The 16,827-nt window shown below is 53.3% G+C and overlaps 1 protein-coding gene across 3 annotated transcripts in view; it reads left to right on the top strand.

Moving 5' to 3' along the window:
- Nucleotides 1-2,334: 2,334 nt before the first annotated feature.
- Nucleotides 2,335-16,827, top strand: part of MAEA (macrophage erythroblast attacher, E3 ubiquitin ligase) — a 38,189-nt gene continuing 23,696 nt past the window's right edge. For all 3 annotated transcript variants that reach the window (XM_023253357.2, XM_023253356.2, XM_023253355.2), the window contains exon 1: nt 2,335-2,486. In XM_023253357.2, coding sequence (XP_023109125.1) covers nt 2,418-2,486 — 69 coding nt within the window. In that variant the 5' untranslated portion in view covers nt 2,335-2,417. The remainder of the gene's footprint in view (nt 2,487-16,827) is intronic.

The raw sequence follows: 16,827 nt of genomic DNA, 5'->3' as shown, positions 1-16,827 counted from the left end.
TGTGACCCATAGAGGTGTTCCTAATTCTAAAATGGCAATCATATTACAATATAAGTGTGTCAAATCGATACATCGTACACCTTAAACTTACACACAATGTTGTTTGTCAAATATCTCTACAAAAAAACGTGGGGGGGGGTCTGTTACTCTAGGAAAGACTTACTGTCTCTCTGAATGTTTAAAAGGCATTTCCTGTTGGGAAAAGGCACAAAGATAATGGGGACTTATTTCACTGACAACTTAGAATGCGATGCATTAACCTTAAAACCAAAACCACCAGCTACTTTACTAGCAAAACTGGGTTTATTCAGGAATAGCAGAAATCTACAACCCAGGACAAGTGATCCACGGAAAAACCATAGACGAGTGAGAATAAGGTACGGGAGACTCTTTTCTGGTTTTTTTAAATTTTTTAAATGTCTATTTATTTTGAGAGAGAAAGAAAGTGTGAGCAGGGAAGGGGCAGAGAGAGAGAGAGGGAGACACAGAATCAGAAGCAGGCTCCAGGCTCTGAGCTGTAGCACAGAATCCCATGCGGGGCTCGAACCCACTAGCCCCAAGATCATGACCTGAGCCAAAGTGGGACACTGAACCGACTGAGCTACCCAGATGCCCCCAGGAGGCTCTCTTACAGAGAAAAGGAGGGCTGTTGTAAACAGAAAGTCCACTGGAGGAAACTGGGACCTGGAAGTGTAATGGCTTTTCATTGGCTGATCCACGGCAGTCTCTCACTGGCTGGGTTATGACAGTCTCTCACTGGCTGGGCTGTGGCTGGCTCTAATTGCCTGGGTTGTTGCTGCGGGAGGAAGAAACCTTCCTTCCTCCCTCTGGGTTAGTAAAGCGGTAGCTGCCGTGGAATCCACCTGCAAGGTGCGTCCCTTCCTGTTGGGGCTGCAACTGGCCGGAGTGGTAGGGCTGAGAGCTCCCCCTGCTGGCCACCCGATTCCACTCTAAACCACGTTTCCTTTCAACTTTAACAGTATTTAATTTTTAAACTTCTGAAACTTGAGAACAAGACAACCTAGTTAAATAATACAGTTTTCCAAAGCTGCGCGTGCTCATTTCAAGCTCATTTTTTTTTGCCCTGAAATACAGAAACAACTTCCTAAAACTCCTAGACGGGGGCACTACTACTCTGATGATCTGTGATTAGGTCTGTGATCAATCACAGTTGGTAACATCCCTGTTTCTCCTTGGTAAGGGTTTTAAAAATTCTAGAATAGTGCATTCTTCTAGACTTACACCAATTTCACCCCAAATATCTCCTAGAGGCATATGCCATGCACAGGAATCTATCTTCCTCCTTCTCACTTTCACAAGCTTCAGAAATCGGCATCAGACACACTCACCGTGCTACATCGATTCACAACGGTGGGAAGGCTTGATTAGTATTGAGCTGTCAGCCCCTTCTGATGATCCTGATGAACTCGCTCACGCGGATGGCCTCAGGTACAAGGAACTTGGTGTGAGCCTGGACAGGAAGCTGCTTCTCCACGCGGCTTCCACTCCCACAGTATCGGCCTCCCTTGTGTCGAACCTTAGGTGTTTTTTTCAACGCTAAGCTTAAGTTTCAAAAAAATCGTTTCAGGAATAAGTGTGCAACACGAGAAACGGTTTAATTGGGAAGTCTTCTAATTAATGAAAACTAATTTCATTTCTATTTAAAAAGGGGAATGAAAGGACTAGTTATTTTGAAAGGATAGAATGTGGAATGGTTGAAAGGGAACTGGAGTACCTTGCTAGGTGCCAGGGCCGTGTGACACTGGTGAGGACACAAAGGCACACAGGCCCTTGTTCTACTTTGGGAGCTTCTTTCCTGAAAATCAGTTAACAAAAATTTCCTTTCCTTTTCCGATAGGAAACGTCAGGACTCCAGCAGCTGCCACTCTGCGGAAATGCAGCCCAATGGAAAGTAGTTGCCTGACATGTATGGTGGCCTGCAGACCTCTCGGCTACTACCGTAAGGGGTCACGATGGCGAGGGTCACCGTCCCATGCAGAGGGTCACTGTTTCGGGGGCCCGCCCCCGCGGGAGCCCAGTCGCGCCCACGGCTGCGCCACTCGACGAGCCTCAGCCTCCCGACCCCAGGGAGCGCCCTGGACCTCCCGCGCCCAGAGGCTGGGATCGGCAGGAGCGTCCCCGGCCGCGAGTTCAAGGAGGAACCCGCCCAGACAGGCTTCCCGCTGATTGGCCGAACGCGAGGAGGGCCAGAGGTGATTGGTCCGGCCGGACGCCTCTCCGCGCGCACGCCGCGGTCGCGCCTCCTTCCGCCGCCACAGTCTGGTGGGCGGACGCGATTGGAGCAGGCGCGTCGGCCCGCCCGGGCGCGCCCCGCCCCCGCCGGAGAGCGCGACGTCACTACCCGGCGTGCCGCGCGCGGCGCTTCCCCCACCCGCTAATGTTTTGGCCGATTCAAGATGGCGGTGCAGGAGTCAGCTGCTCAGCTTTCCATGACCCTGAAGGTGCAGGAGTACCCGACCCTCAAGGTGGGGTCTGCGGGCCGGGGTAGCGGCCGCGCTTGGCCGGGGCCCGCGGGCCGCAGGGGTTCCGAGGAGAGGGAGGTGGGGCAGGGTGGGGGCCGGGGCGCGGCCTGGGGCACCGGGCGGGGTCTGGGGGTCTGCGCGTCCGGGCTTCCGAGGTCTCGGGGTCTGCGGAGCTGGTCTTCCGGGCTCCCCGGGGCCTGGGGGTCTGCAGGGCCGGCCTCCTCGGGGTCTGGGGGTGGTCTGCGGGGCTGGGCTCCCCCGGGTGTGGGGGTCTGCAGGGCCGGCCTCCCCCGGGTCTGGGGACCCGCGAGACCGGCCTCCCGGGCTCCCTAGGGCTGGTGGGGTCTGGGGTCCTGCAGGCCCGGCGGGTGTGGCGTGTGGCCGCCCATGCCCCTGCCCGGCCTTAGAGGACTTCGTGGCAGGGCGTGGAGCGCGTCTGTCTGGCGCCCCGCTTCGCCCTCTGGAGTCCGATTGTGGCCCCTTCATCCTAAAGAAAAAAAAACACACACAAAAAAACCCACAAAAAAACCGTGAACTGCCCCAGTGACATTTCCGGCGGTAGGCAGGCTGGTGACTTTGAGGGCCGGGGTGGAGGCCGGCGTTTCCAGGGTGTGGGGTCGCGGGCGCAAGAGTGCCCGATGTGGCTCGCGGTGGGTGTCCAGCTGTCCTCCCGGAAGCTTAACGTCAGAGGGTGTTGGTATGTTGGCTTCCAGTCACTAATTAAGAGCCTACAGGGAGAGACCTAACGACCTAATGGGAACCCATCTTGTGGGGCGTCACCAAACCTGAAATACAGCCCTTGCCACTCGGTTGCCGGTTGTGTGACCTTGGATGGCCACTTAGCCAAGTCGCCTTCCTTGAGGCTGAAGCCCGCGTCTCTCATAGGAGGGGCTGCACTGGTTCCTTACCTAGTTCGCAGAGGAGTTGATGAGAACAAAGCATCAGGAAACAAGTTCCTTAGGAGACGAAAGGCCGCAACATTCCCAGGAGAACTGTGGCTAGGCATTTGTGATTCCAAATTCCTTTCCCGAGAGGCCGGGTAGCTTTTTCCTCCTCGTGGCAGAGCCCAGCGTCCCCATCCACCTCAGTGGTGACAGGTGGCGGCGATGGGTGCGGTGAGCGCCGAGCCCGGGGAGGGGGGCGGGGGGCTGGGGTTTGCATACTGCCCCGCCTCGCTCCTCACTTACTGAGAGACCACTCTGAGATCGTTGACTCCTGTCAGACAGAGGCGTGATCGCAGCAGCGTCGCCTTGGGTGAATTGAGGGACCCCGTAATGCGTGGAGTGGTGCCGGCACTCTTTGGAAGGTACATGGGATAGCTGTCGCAATTCGTCAGAGTCGCTGTCCTCACCAGAAAGCAGAAGTGAGGCTTTGTTGCTTTTCTTTAACTGGCTGTGGAGCGGTGGTGTTTCTCGGCGCCTCGTCAGATCCAGGAGGACAGGAGAGCGCTGTTGACATGAACCAGCTGCCTGTTCGCCAGGCCCTTTCGAGATTAGGTGCTGGGTGGTGGTATCTCCAACTCCTTGAAGGCCCTGTGGCTCACATCGTGCCACCTGAGGCCCCGACCGGGCATCATTTGGGTTGGTGTTTATCTCCCTCCGCCTTCTCCCTCCACCAAAAAAAAAAAAAAAAAAGGCTTTATTTGGGGAGCTGTTGATTGCTGGCCTGTTGTCTCACTCAGTCCACCACCAGGCCTGTCGTGGGGCTGACAGAATTGTGGCAGAGTTCATCATTTGTGGTGCTGGCTGGTGAGTGTGGGCTACAGGCAGGAAGGGATTTCCCTTTCGAGTTCTTTCTGTTGTTTCACAGCCGTGAATGTGATTTGATTTCTAGAATTATTAAATAGTCTTTGATGAAAAATAGTCCTGCAGGTATTCATACAGGTGAAGAAATATTGTAGTGTCATTTCGAGTGAGCTCGCCAGATTGAAAAGAGTTTTACTTCTGCTTTAGAAGGATTTTTTTCGGGTGCGCTTGCGGGGCTCGGTCAATTAAGCCTCTGAATCTTGAGTTAGGCTCGGGCATGACCTCATGGTTTGTGAGTTTGAGCCCCCATGGGGCTCTGTGCTGGCAGCGCAGAACCTGCTTGGGATTCCCTCTCTCCCTGTCTCTGCCCCACCCATGCTTTTTCTTTCTCTCAAAATAAACTTAAAAAAAAAGGATTTTTCAAATGTTTTTGAGAGCACACACACGCATGCAAAAGAGAGCATGTGGGCAAGCGAGAGGGGGAGGGGCAGAGAGAGAGAGAGAGAGAGAGAGAGAGAGAGAGAGAATCCCAAGCAGGATTCTGCACTGACAGCACAGAGTCCCGCACCTGGCTTGGTCTCACCAGCCACGAGATCACGACCTGAGCTGAAATCCAGAGTCGGACACGTAACCGACTGAGCCACCCGGGCACCCAGCTTTTAGAAAGCTTTAAACATTTTTTTTTAACGTTTATTTATTATTGAGAAACCGAGAGAGACAGAGCATCAGCGGGGGAGGGACAGAGAGAGGAGGAGACACAGAATCCGAAGCGGGCTCCGGGCTCCAAGCTGCAGCACAGAGCCTAATGCGGGACTCGAACCCACAAACCGCGAGATCGTGACCTGAGCTGAAGTTGGATGCTTAACCGACTGAGCCGCCCAGGCGCCCCTAGAAAGCTTTTAGATGAATTTTTGCGATCAGAGAAGCTATTTCCACCATATCCTCTCACAGATTTAGATCACCTATGACAAATTTTCTGTTGACACATGTGTCCCTGTTGAGAGTTAACATTTTTTTCTAGAAGTTTTCGGGAGTGATTCCTAGTGCACGATGAGGAAGTTTCACCGGGAAGCTAGGGACCCTTGCCTTAGGAACGCACGCTAATACAGAATTCTACAGAATTCCACAGAACGTTGGAAGGCCTGACGCTTAGGAGCTCTGCCGGTCACAGATGCAGGTGCCGCGGGCGGGAGGGACACCGAATCCACATCAGGGCGAGGGGAGTGAGGGCTGAGGGGCTGGTGTCCTGAGAGGCCGGTGCTCGCTTCTCCGGTTCAAGGGTGCGTTGTGCAGCAGGGTGGTGGGAGCAGGGCCGAGCCCCCGTTGCCGTCCCGACGGCCGTTCCTCCTCACACGTGATGGGACAGGGGTCTTCGCGATTCAGAACATCGGCCAATCGGGGCAGGTTCCTCACGGCCTCGGGGCCGGGAGGGGGCTCGTGGGCCCTGGTGGGCACCCCTCTCATCCGCTGGCGAAGCGGGACGAGAATGGCATGGCCGTGAGGCGCTGCTGCCCGCACGTGCCCACCCGGGCACCTGCTGCTTCGGGAGACTTCCGGTGTGCGGCGGGCGACGTGGCCCGCACGGGCGCGTTCGGGCTGGGCGACTGTGTGGCGGGGGCCCGGCAGCGCCTCTAGCTTCTGCCCACCAGATGCCAGCGCCGCGGTGAGAGCCACCGGCCAGGAGTTTGCTCTGCGGAACCTGTTTTTATGTTCTGACCACAGCAGGGAGAGGGGGGTCGGTGGGACACGAGCCCTGTGTCCTGGGCCTGGTCGAGGCTTTTCCTGTCAGCGCCCTGAACCAGAGGCCCTGCTGTAATTACATTTTAAAAAGCGTTCTCTCATAAGAGTACCTTATGTTTATTTTCCAAATCATTCTGATCATCCTGTTAATATTTTGGCGTATTCTATTTTTTTTTTCCCTCAGAGAGCTGAACTACGATAATTTTTTAGAGACCTTTACCGCTACCTGAGTTAGGCGGGGTTTTCATCACAGCCCAGGAGAAGGGGTCTAGAATCGGTCCTTGGGAGACCTGGCTCCGGACCCTGATTCCTCATCTGGAGTCTCGCCCGGGACCTCGTCCGGGCCCTCCCAGCCGGAGGAGGGAGGTTCAGTGCCCCCTCCCAGCTGGCCCCTCTCCCTAACTCGTGACAGGCTGGGGCCTGGGGCAGTGCTCCCAGCGGGGTCTGTGGGCCTACCTCCTGGGTCCCGGCGTCCTCTACGGCAGTGTTTCAGCGTCCCGGGCTTGTGCCAGCGCGAGGCCCAGAGTTCCAGGTTTCAGTGAACTTTCCCAGACTCAGCTGGGGATTTAGGGACTGCGGGTTCTCAAGTTTGAGGAAGGGTGGTCGGCATGAGCGTTTGGTCTTAAGGGACAGATATCCTGATTGTGCTGAGCCCTAGAGAGTGGCAGTCGGCTGGGTCTTTACTTCCTTTCCCTTGAGATCGTTTGGTTGACCGAGTGAGCCCTTCCCTCCCCCAGAAGGTGGTTGTATTACTTGAATCCGGCCTGGGGCCTGGTTCCCTTCCTCTGGTGGGACCTCCAGAGCCTTCCGGAGTCCCATCTGCAAGAGCCCCTGCAAGAGTCCCTGCAAGAGCCCCGTGTTGCCTTCGCCTTCCAGAACCCCCCAGAGCTAGAGCGTGGTCGAAATCCTCCCGGCCTTCCGCTCTGCTCTCTGCACCGCTGCTCAGATCCTTGACCACAGACAAGACACTTGGGGGCGCAGGTCGATGTGCCCGCTCTGCTCATGATGCTTGGAAGCAGCCTCGTGCCGGGAGAGGAAGGGCTGTGGCAGCTGGAGGCATGGGAAGCCCGGCGCCAGGCAGGCAGCAGCCAGAGGTCCTGGGCGAGAGGTCCGAAGGCGGGGCTTGCTGGTACCGCCCCCCTCTCGGAGCCCCCCCGCGAGGCACCCCAGGGTAGAGGTGCCAGCTCCTTCGGCCCGCACTCCTTGCTGCTCCCGGAGAACTCTGTCCCCATCCTGGTGCCACCGGGCTTGGCGGGAGGGAGCTGTTAAACAAGTAGGTGCCAGCCTTTCAGATCCCGGAACCGCGCGTGGAGTCAGGCGAGCGTGGGGCAGTGGGGGGTGCGATGGCCCTCCGGGGGCGGCCAGGGCACGCGCACTGGGGGGAAAGCTCCGCGGGCTGTGTCGGAGCCTAGGCGGACCCTGGCACCATTGGCATCCAGTCCCACCGGAGCCGTAGGGCCCAGGATGTCCCCAGAGCCTCACGGAGGTTGTGACAGCGGGGCCCCGAGGGCCCAGACCTCCCCACGGACCGCGTGTGCGGCTTGGCAGGAGTGGGGAGCAAGCTGGGAAGACCCCCGAGCACTAGAGGAAGGAGGAGGCCGGCCGGTGTGTGCAGCGCGGCACCCCCTTGGGGCTTTGGATGAGTGGGGCCGCTTGGTGCTGACCTAACCAGGGCAGGGCATGGTCTCCAGAGGTAGCTGCTGCTTTTCACGGCTGTGCGTTGTTTTTCTTTACACTTGGGGGCCACTCTTGAAAGCTTTCTGAGGAAACCGATTTGTTCGCTGTTTGGATAACAACTAAGTAATAGTAACTAAGTGTTGTTAAGTAGTTTAATAACTGAAGTGTGGCCGAATGTGGCTAAGGGAGGAACACACCCAGCTGTGCAGATGGCCTCGCTGACTGTCCCCTCCTCGTTGTGCACCCCCCTCCCCCCGCTTCCCGCACGTTCCTCCCACACGATGGTTGCCTCCCTCCCCTCGTGGTCCGCTCGCCCTTCCTGGCCCGTGGCTCCCGCACTCTCGTCTCTTCCCTCCTGCCTCCGTTTCCCCTTTTCGCTGGCTCGCTCCACCAGCGTGCACACGGCTCTGGTCGCCCCGTGCCCTCCAGCTGCTGCTTCCTCTCTCTGCCCCCTCCTCCCGCATGTCTGTTCGGTCTGAGTCAGAAGTGCCCCTAGGTCACAGTCCCCTCGCCTTCGGTATCAGTGCCAGTCGCCAGGCGGTCGCCTCCTCCTCTCGGCCCCCGGGGCGCCATTCTCTCCTTTCCTCTCATGGTTTGTCTTCTGCAGATGCCTTTGCTCTTCCCTTGGCATCCTCCGGCCCGGGGTGACCGTGGCAGCCGCCAGCCCTGGGGAGGTCTCTGTGCCGCGGCCTGCCACTCCCGCCTGGCCTGCTGGGTCTCTCCGTACATCTGGGCAAGGCCTGGAGGACACGGCCCGCAAAACCATGCCCTGCCCTGCTCCTTGGCCCCCGGCCGGCCCATCCCATGTGGAGCCCGCGCTCTCCTGCCGCTTGTTCAGGGTCCCTTCAAAACCTGGGGGTGTTCCTGACGCCTGTGTTTCCCACGATCCTTGTGATCCCCTGCTGTTCTGCCCTGGCCGTGGGACCACGGCCGCCGTGTCGCGGGCAGCACAGAGAGGGAGAGGAGGGGAGAAGGTGCCAGCCCCCTCCATGGGGCCTCCCAGAAGTGCTGTTCAGCATTTGTGCTTAAGCTCGGAGGCCAGGGCTTGGGCTTGGCTGTATCTAGCTTCAAAGGGACCTTAAAAAAAACAGCCTGGCTGTGGGCTTGTTGCTGCCCTGGGCCTGAATGAAATTGGGGTTTGTGGCTCCTGCTGTGATCTGTCCCTTCCTCTGTTTTGCTTTCTTTATGGCTTTAATCACAGCCTGACGGAACTACCTCTGTCTGCTTGCTTTTGTCGGAGGCCCCATTAGAAGCCATGCTGCCCGCCGGCGCTCTGGCCGGGCCTCCCGTGATCCTGATGGTGTCTCCCAGGGAGCACCCACTGATGGCCCCTCCTCCCTGCACAGGGTCCTGTCGGGCCCCCAGGACTCCACCCTGGCCAGGTGCCTCCCCAGCTCACAGCTGCCCCCTCCTCCCGGCTGTGACCGTGCGCCGTCTTGGTGATCGTGTGTGATCTCATGCGCTCCGAGGACGCTCCGTGCGTACCAGTCACTGCCAAAAGGTCATCTCCCCCACCCCGGAGCCCAGGGTCCAGGGTCACCTGGATCTCTGTGCCGTAGCTCAGCACGAGTAGATCTGAACTTCTTAACTTGTCTGCCTCCTCCCCGTCTTCCCGGTCTCAGGCTAGGGCCGTGACCCCTCTGTCCTCACAGCTTAACGTCTGTATGTCGTTCTGTAGCTCCCCAGCGTCTCAGAATCTCCCGCAGCTCACTGCCTTCCTCCCGCCACCGTGGCCGCAGCCCCCATGTGTCTGTGGGTTGGCGTGGCCTCCTAACCGGTCCCTGCTCTGCCCGAGCCCGGCACAGCTACCACAAGGCTGCCCCAGACAGCACCTTCCCTGTTCTCCGTGGGTCCAGAGTGGGTTTGGGCCCTGACCCCTGCCTCTGCCCCCACCTCCTCTTCCTCACCCACCTCTGCTCCCCTGGGCATTTGCCACGGTGGCCTCCCTGCTGCTAGAGGATGTGCTGGTGGCTCCTCAGAGCCTCTGTACCTGTTTACTTTGCCCGGAACCCTCTTCCTCCAGGGGGTCATCTGTCTTACTCCCTCACGGTCTCGGATCTTTGCTTAGGGATCTCCCTCAAGGTGGGATCACCTTATTTAAACTGGGAGCCTCATCATCTCCCTCTCTGTTTTTCTTCTTCACCATTACTGTCATCTGAGACATTCTGTATCTTGCTTCTGTCTGTTTCTGACCCCTGGGATTGTAAACTTTGTGGAGGGCAGAGAAGAAATAATTCATTTAACAAGTGAACCATTAGGGGCACCTGGGTGGCTCAGTCACTTAAGCATCCAACTTTGGCTCGGGTCATGGTTTCGTGGTTCATGAGTTTGAGCCCCGTGTCAGGTGGAGCTTGGATCCCTCTTCAGGATTCACTGTCTCTTCCTCTCTCTGCCCCTTGTGGGACGGTCTCTCTCTCCCTCCCCCTCTCCCTCCCTCCCTCCCTCTCCCTCCCTCCCTCTCTCTCTGTCTCCTTCCCTCCCTCCCCCACCCTCTCTCTGCCCCCACGGGATGCTCTCTCTCTTTCCCCCTCTCTCTGCCCCTCGCTCACTTGCGCTGTCTCAAAAACAGACAGGGGCCCCTGGGTGGCTCAGTCGGTTAAGCATCTGACTTCGGCTCAGGTCATGGTATTACGGCTCGTGGGTTCGAGTCCCACGTTGGGCTCTGTGCTCACGGCTCAGAGTCTGGAGCCTGTTTCGGATGCTGTGTGTGTCTGTCTGCTCTTCCCCCACTCGTGCTCCTTGTCAAAAATAAATAAACGTTATAAACATTTTTTAAAAGGATAAGTAAGACATTAAAAAAATGTTTTTAAATAAAAGCAAACAAAAAAGGAAATGAACTGTTAAACATTATTTTGGCATTTCTGTCCAAAGAAGTAAAAACTGAAACACGAGTAAATGTAACTTCGAATGGATGAGACGTGTTTATGTACTCAGAAAACACAAGCAAACTAACTGGAAAATTACTACTCCAGTTAATGAGAATGTTTCACACAGTAACGGGCACACGAAAAAGACCCCCAAATCAGTCACTTTTCTGTGTCAGCAGTAACCCGTTAAAGCACCTCGTGGAGAAGCGCCTCGTGGGGAATGTTGTTCACGGTAACAAAACGGCAACGGAGGTGCAGTCTCACAGTGAGCTTTGCCGGTGATGGACACGGAGGAGACGCCACGCGGCTTCTCAGGAAAGGCCTAGAGGACGACCTTGGCAACGGCAGGGAGCGTCGTGTCTGTCGGAGGACGCTGACGGCCGAAGATGCCCCCGATCGCATACCTCTCACTCGTCATCGGAGGCGCCCGTCGGGCCGGGCCTGCCCGACGCCGAGGCACGTGCGGGCCTCGTGCAGAGCTGCTTCCGGGTACCCGTCGCAGCTAACCAGCCGGGACGCCCGCGCTGCTGGAGCCGCCGACGCGAGCGGATGGCGGGGCCTGCCGGCGGTTGGCGTCGCCTTGGGTCGGCGAGCCCGTCCTGAGGGCCGCGGGCGCTCGACCACGTGGAGCGCGGCCCCGGTGCTCCCACCGCGGTGGCGCTGCTCGGCTGCGGCGTGCGCGCTGGCTGACTCGGGCCGACTCGATCTGGAGCCCGCGCCGCTTTCCTCGTACCTCCCTTTCTAAAACGGGCCCGCGCGGGGAAGAGGTCTCTGCGAGTGCCCAGCGGGCGGCAGGTGAGAGGGTCGCGCACCCGGAGAAGAGGTCATGGGGGCGCTGGCTGTGCTCTTCCCCCTTCCCCGCGACGGCCCCCGGAAGCTGACGGCAAACGTCTTTTTTCAAGAAACCCACTGGAAACCGGACGAGCCTCCCCCGGGGTGTGTGCTGCGCTCGGGAGGTCAGCCCAGGGAAGCAGGGAGCTGCTGTGATTGGGGAGACGTCTCATGCCACACGCAGGAACGTGAGACAGAGATCTCTGGGATGTAGAGAGATGTCTCCCGCCATTCAGGGCTCAGTCGAACGCTTTAGAAGATGTCACTAGCTTTGGAATAAATACGTCGAGACCCCTCGTGAGGTTTCTTCATTGTGAAAGAGAAGTCCTGTGCCGTTGGGGAAATACTTCCTTCCTGTGCTGGTAAAAATGGCTGCAGACATTATGATGACAAACTAAAGTGCGTTTCTTTGTCAGCAAATACTGTCAGCAATCCCAGAGCAAACACCGGAGAAGGTTTGAACAAACACACACTCAGGCAGATGACATGGTGTAGGAGGGTCGCTGTAGAGCTGGAGGAAAGTACAGATGTTTTCTACAAAACTTAACTTACGGTGTTTGCCAGATTCTGTTTCAATCATGAAAACAGGAAGGATTACTTTTTATGAGTCACTGAAGGGGAAAAATGTACTGGAGGAAGTATAATTTAACATCAGCTAACTAAACAAATCCTGTGATCTTAGAAGTTGTCATGCAACATATTAGCAAGGAAAGACGGAGTACATTTGATTAATACAAATTTAAATCCTGGGGATACCCAGATAGAAATAGAACCAGAATTTAAAAGCAAATAATTTTATTTGGGTGCTGGGTGGCTCGGTTGGTTGAGCATCCGACTTCGGCTCAGGTCTTGATCTCGCGGTTCGTGGGTTTGAGCCCTGCATTGGGGTCTGTGCTGACAGCTCAGAACCCGGAGCCTGCTTCCGATTGTGTCTCCCTCTCCGCCCCTCCCCCCCCCTCAAAAAATGAATAAACACTAAATAAAAAAAGCTTAAAAAAATAAAAGCAAATAACAATTTTTTAAAAATTTACCAAATATGAACCATAAAGAACTGATTCACGTTGATGAGAAAGATCCAAAACCTCTTTTTCTTGTTGAATGTTGGGCAAGGAGCACAAAGGGAAAATGTATCGGGTTGAACCATGTAAAATTGCTATTTTGTAGGTTAAAAACAGATTGGCTGAACAGGCTATGACATGAAAAGAGGTTAAAAAAAAAAAAAAAAAAAACTTTCCATAAAGAAAAAAGCCCAGGATCAGATGGCTTCACTAGTGAATTCTAGTAAATGTTTAAAAAAGAATTAACACTGATCCTTAAACTCTTTCTAAAAAAATAAAAACGAACTTTTCCCAACTCATTCTGTGAGGTCAGTATTACCCTGATAGCAAAATCAGACATAGATATCCAAGAAAACTGTAAAGCAATATTTCTTATGAATGAATATAGGTGTTAAAATCCAACCACAGGCTAGCAAACTATATTTGACAACATACAAAAAGGTTTGTGTACCATGACTAAATGGGATTTACCCCAGGAATGCAAGGTTGGTTCAACATGCAAAAATCAACGTAACATACCACGTTAATAGATAAAGGGCACAAGCCATGTGATCATCTCCATAGACACAGGGGAAAAAGCACATGACAGAATCCAACACTTTTTCATGATAAAACCCCTCCATTTATAGGAAAAGGAGAGAACTTCCTCAACTTAATGAAGAGCATCTATGCAAAAACTACAGCTAATGTCATGCTTAGTGGTAAAAGACTGAAATCTTTCCCCCTAAGACAGAGGTAAGGCTGTCCATTCTGGCCACTTCCCATTCAAATTTGTCCTGGAGGTTGTAAGCAGGGCAGTTGGGCAAGAAAAAGAAATAACAGGCATTCACATTGGAAAGGAAGAAACAAAACTTTGTTTGCAGATGAAATGATCTCATATACGAAAAGTCATGAGGAATGCACATACATACCCACACGACTCAATAGAACTGATAAACTAGAGCGAGAGCCGGGTTGCAGGACACAAGATAAGTATACAAAGACAAGTTATACTTCACCCTGGAAACGAACAATCAAAAAAGGGATGGAAAAAATTTTTATAAGAGCATGAAAGACAATAAAGTACTTAGGAATAAGACTTCACCGTTAAGATAGCAGTAGATTCATCTACAGATTCGACCCAATCCGTATCAGATATCAAAATACTAGCTGGCTCTTTTGCAGAAATTGAGAAGCCGATCCAAAAATTCATATGGAAATGCAAGGAATCCAGAATAGCCAAGACAGTTAATTATCTGAGTCCACTCAAGCTGCTATAACAAGAGATCATAGACTGGAGTGGCTTAAACAACAGACATTTATTTCTTACAGTTCTGGAGGCTGGGAGGTCTCAGATCAAGGTGCCAGTACATTCAGGTTCCCAGTGACCCTCTTTGGTTTGCAGGTGGTTGTCTTGTCACTGTGTGCTCACATGAGAGAAGATGCATGCTGGTCTTTTCCTTTCATGAGGACATTGATCTCATTATAGAGGCCTCACACTTCTGACCTCGTCTAAAGCTAATTATGTCTAAAGGCCCCAACGCCAAATACCATCACATTGGGGATTAGGGCTTCAACATAGGAATTGGGTGGAGACCCAAACATTCAGCCAATAATGATCTTGAAAAAGAACAAAGTTGGGGCGCCTGGGTGGTGCAGTCGGTTAAGCGTCGGACTTCAGCCAGGTCACGATCCCGCGGCCCGTGAGTTCGAGCCCCGCGTCAGGCTCTGGGCTGATGGCTCGGAGCCTGGAGCCTGTTTCTGATTCTGTGTCTCCCTCTCTGCCCCTCCCCTGTTCATGTTCTGTCTCTCTCTGTCCCAAAAATAAATAAACGTTGAAAAAAAAATTAAAAAAAAAAAAAAAAGAACAAAGTTGTAGGGCTCACATTTCCTGGTTTCAAAACTTAGTACAAATTACACTTAAAAAAAATTTTTTTTTTTGATGTTTATTTCTGAGAGAGAGGGAGCAAGTGTGAGTGGGGGAGGGGCAGAGAGAGCGGGAGACACAGGATCCAAAGCAGGCTGCAGGCTCTAAGCTGAACTCACGAACCATGAGACCATGACCTGAGCTGAAGTTGGACGCTTGACTGACTGAGCCACCCAGGTGCCCCCAAATTACACTTCTTGCTTATTGGCTAAATGGCTAAAAATAGATTCGTGGGCTACAACTGAAAGTCCAGACATAAGTCCATACATAATTCTCAATAAGGGTGCTAAGAGGGTTCCATAGGGAAGGGAGAGGGTTTTCAACAAATGGTTCTAAGACAACTGGAGATCCACTTGCAAAAGAATGAAGTTGAATTCTTCCTTCACACCATATGCAAGCACTAACTCCAAATGGATCAGAAAGCTAAATGTAAGAGTAAGAACATCTAAAGCACAAGAAACCAAAACAGAATTCTTGGTTGTTGAAGGTTGGACTTCAAAAGTGAAAAGCTTGGGGCGTCTGGGTGACTCAGTTGGTTGAGCATCCAACTTCAGCTCAGGTCATGATCTCACAGTCCAGAAGTTTAAGCCCCATGTTGGGCTCTGTGCTGACAGCTCAGAGCCTGGAGCCTGCTTCCGATTCTGTGTCTCCCTCTATCTCTGCCCCTGCCCCTGCCCCACTTGTGCTCTGTCTCTCTCTCTTTCTCTCAAAAATAAACATTAAAAAGATTTTTTTAAGTGAAAAGTTTGTGCCTCCAAGGACAGAATGATGAGAAATGTTTTCATATCACATCTAATAAGAATCTAGTAGTGGGGCGCCTGGGGGGCTCAGTCGGTTAAGCGGCCGACTTCGGCTCAGGTCATGATCTCATGGTCCGTGAGTTCGAGCCCCACGTCGGGCTCTGTGCTGACCGCTCAGAGCCTGGAGCCTGTTTCAGATTCTGTGTCTCCCTCTCTTTCTGATCCTCCCCTGTTCATGCTCTGTCTCTCTCTGTCTCAAAAATAAATGTTAAAAGAAAAAAAAGAATCTAGTAGTATCCAGAATCTACAAAGAACTCTTATAGTTCAATAACATAAAGAACCCAGTTTTAAAATGAACAAATGATTTGAATAGACTTCTCCAGAGAAGATATACAAATGGCTAATAAGTATGTGAGAAAATGTTCTATATTATTAGTCATTAATGAAATACAAATTGAAAACCACAGTGAGATGCCACTTTATGCACACTGAAACGACTGTAATTGGCAAGATGGAAGGTAGCAAGTGTTGGATGATGATGTGAACGAACCGGAACTCTTCACGGACTTCTGGGGATCATAAAAGACACTTTGGAAAGCAGTCTGGCAGTTCTTTAAAAAGTTAAACATAGAGTTACCAGCAATTCCACTCCTAGATATCGCCCCCGAAGAAATGAAGAGATGTCCACACAAAAACCTGTATGGGAATCTTTGTAGCCATATTATCCATAATAGCCAAAATGTGGAAGCCATCGAGATGTAAACTCGTGTGGTGGAATACTATTCAGCCATAAAAAGGATCGAAGTACTTACATCATGGTGTGGAGCCTTGGGAACATGCTAAATAAAGGGAAAAAAGCCAGGGGTGCCTGGGTGGCCCAGTTGGTTAAGCATCCGACTTCAGCTCAGGTCATGATCTCACGGTCCGTGAGTTCGAGCCCCGCGTCGGGCTCTGTGCTGACAGCTCCAAGCCTGGAGCCTGCATCAGATTCTGTGTCTCTCCCTCTCTCTGCCCCTACCCTGCTCATGCTCTGTCTCTCTCTGTCTCAAAAATAAATAAAGACATTAAAAAAAAGAAAAAGCCAGACAAAAGGCCATAGAATGTATGATTCCATTTATGTGACGTATCTAGGGCGGGCAGATCCGTGTAGGTAGGAAGCTGGCTACTGGTGCTTGGTCGCCTCGCTAAGGGGAGGACTTCAGTAGGTAAGGGATTTCTCTCTGGCTTGGTGAGATGTTCTGGAAGTGTTTGTGGTGATAGTTGTACAACCTTGCGATAACATTAAAAGCTAAGTTGTACGCTGTCAGAGGGTGAGTTTTATGATATCTGAGTTGTATTTCTTTTTTTTTTTTTTTTTAATTTTTTTTTTTAACGTTTATTTATTTTTGAGACAGAGAGAGACAGAGCATGAACGGGGGAGGGGCAGAGAGAGAGGGAGACACAGAATCAGAAGCAGGCTCCAGGCTCTGAGCCATCAGCCCAGAGCCCGACGCGGGGCTCGAACTCATGGACCGCGAGATCGTGACCCGGGCCGAAGTCGGACGCTTAACCGACTGAGCCACCCAGGCGCCCGAGTTGTATTTCAACTTAGAATTGGGAAGTTAACGGCAGCCTGTCAGCATTTTGTACAGCCCATCTCAACAGACGATTAGGGAGCCCTCCTGCACGGCACCACCAGGCTCGGGCCGGTGCCGGTGGCCCGTGGGTCCATGTACGTGTGCTGGTCGGCCTTTCGGATGCACCCACAGAATCAGCACGGCCGGGTCAAAGGTTCGGCACA

Source organism: Felis catus, chromosome B1, assembly GCF_018350175.1.
Source record: "Felis catus isolate Fca126 chromosome B1, F.catus_Fca126_mat1.0, whole genome shotgun sequence".
Lineage (NCBI taxonomy): Eukaryota > Metazoa > Chordata > Mammalia > Carnivora > Felidae > Felis > Felis catus.
This window is presented reverse-complemented; position numbering and strand designations above follow the sequence as displayed.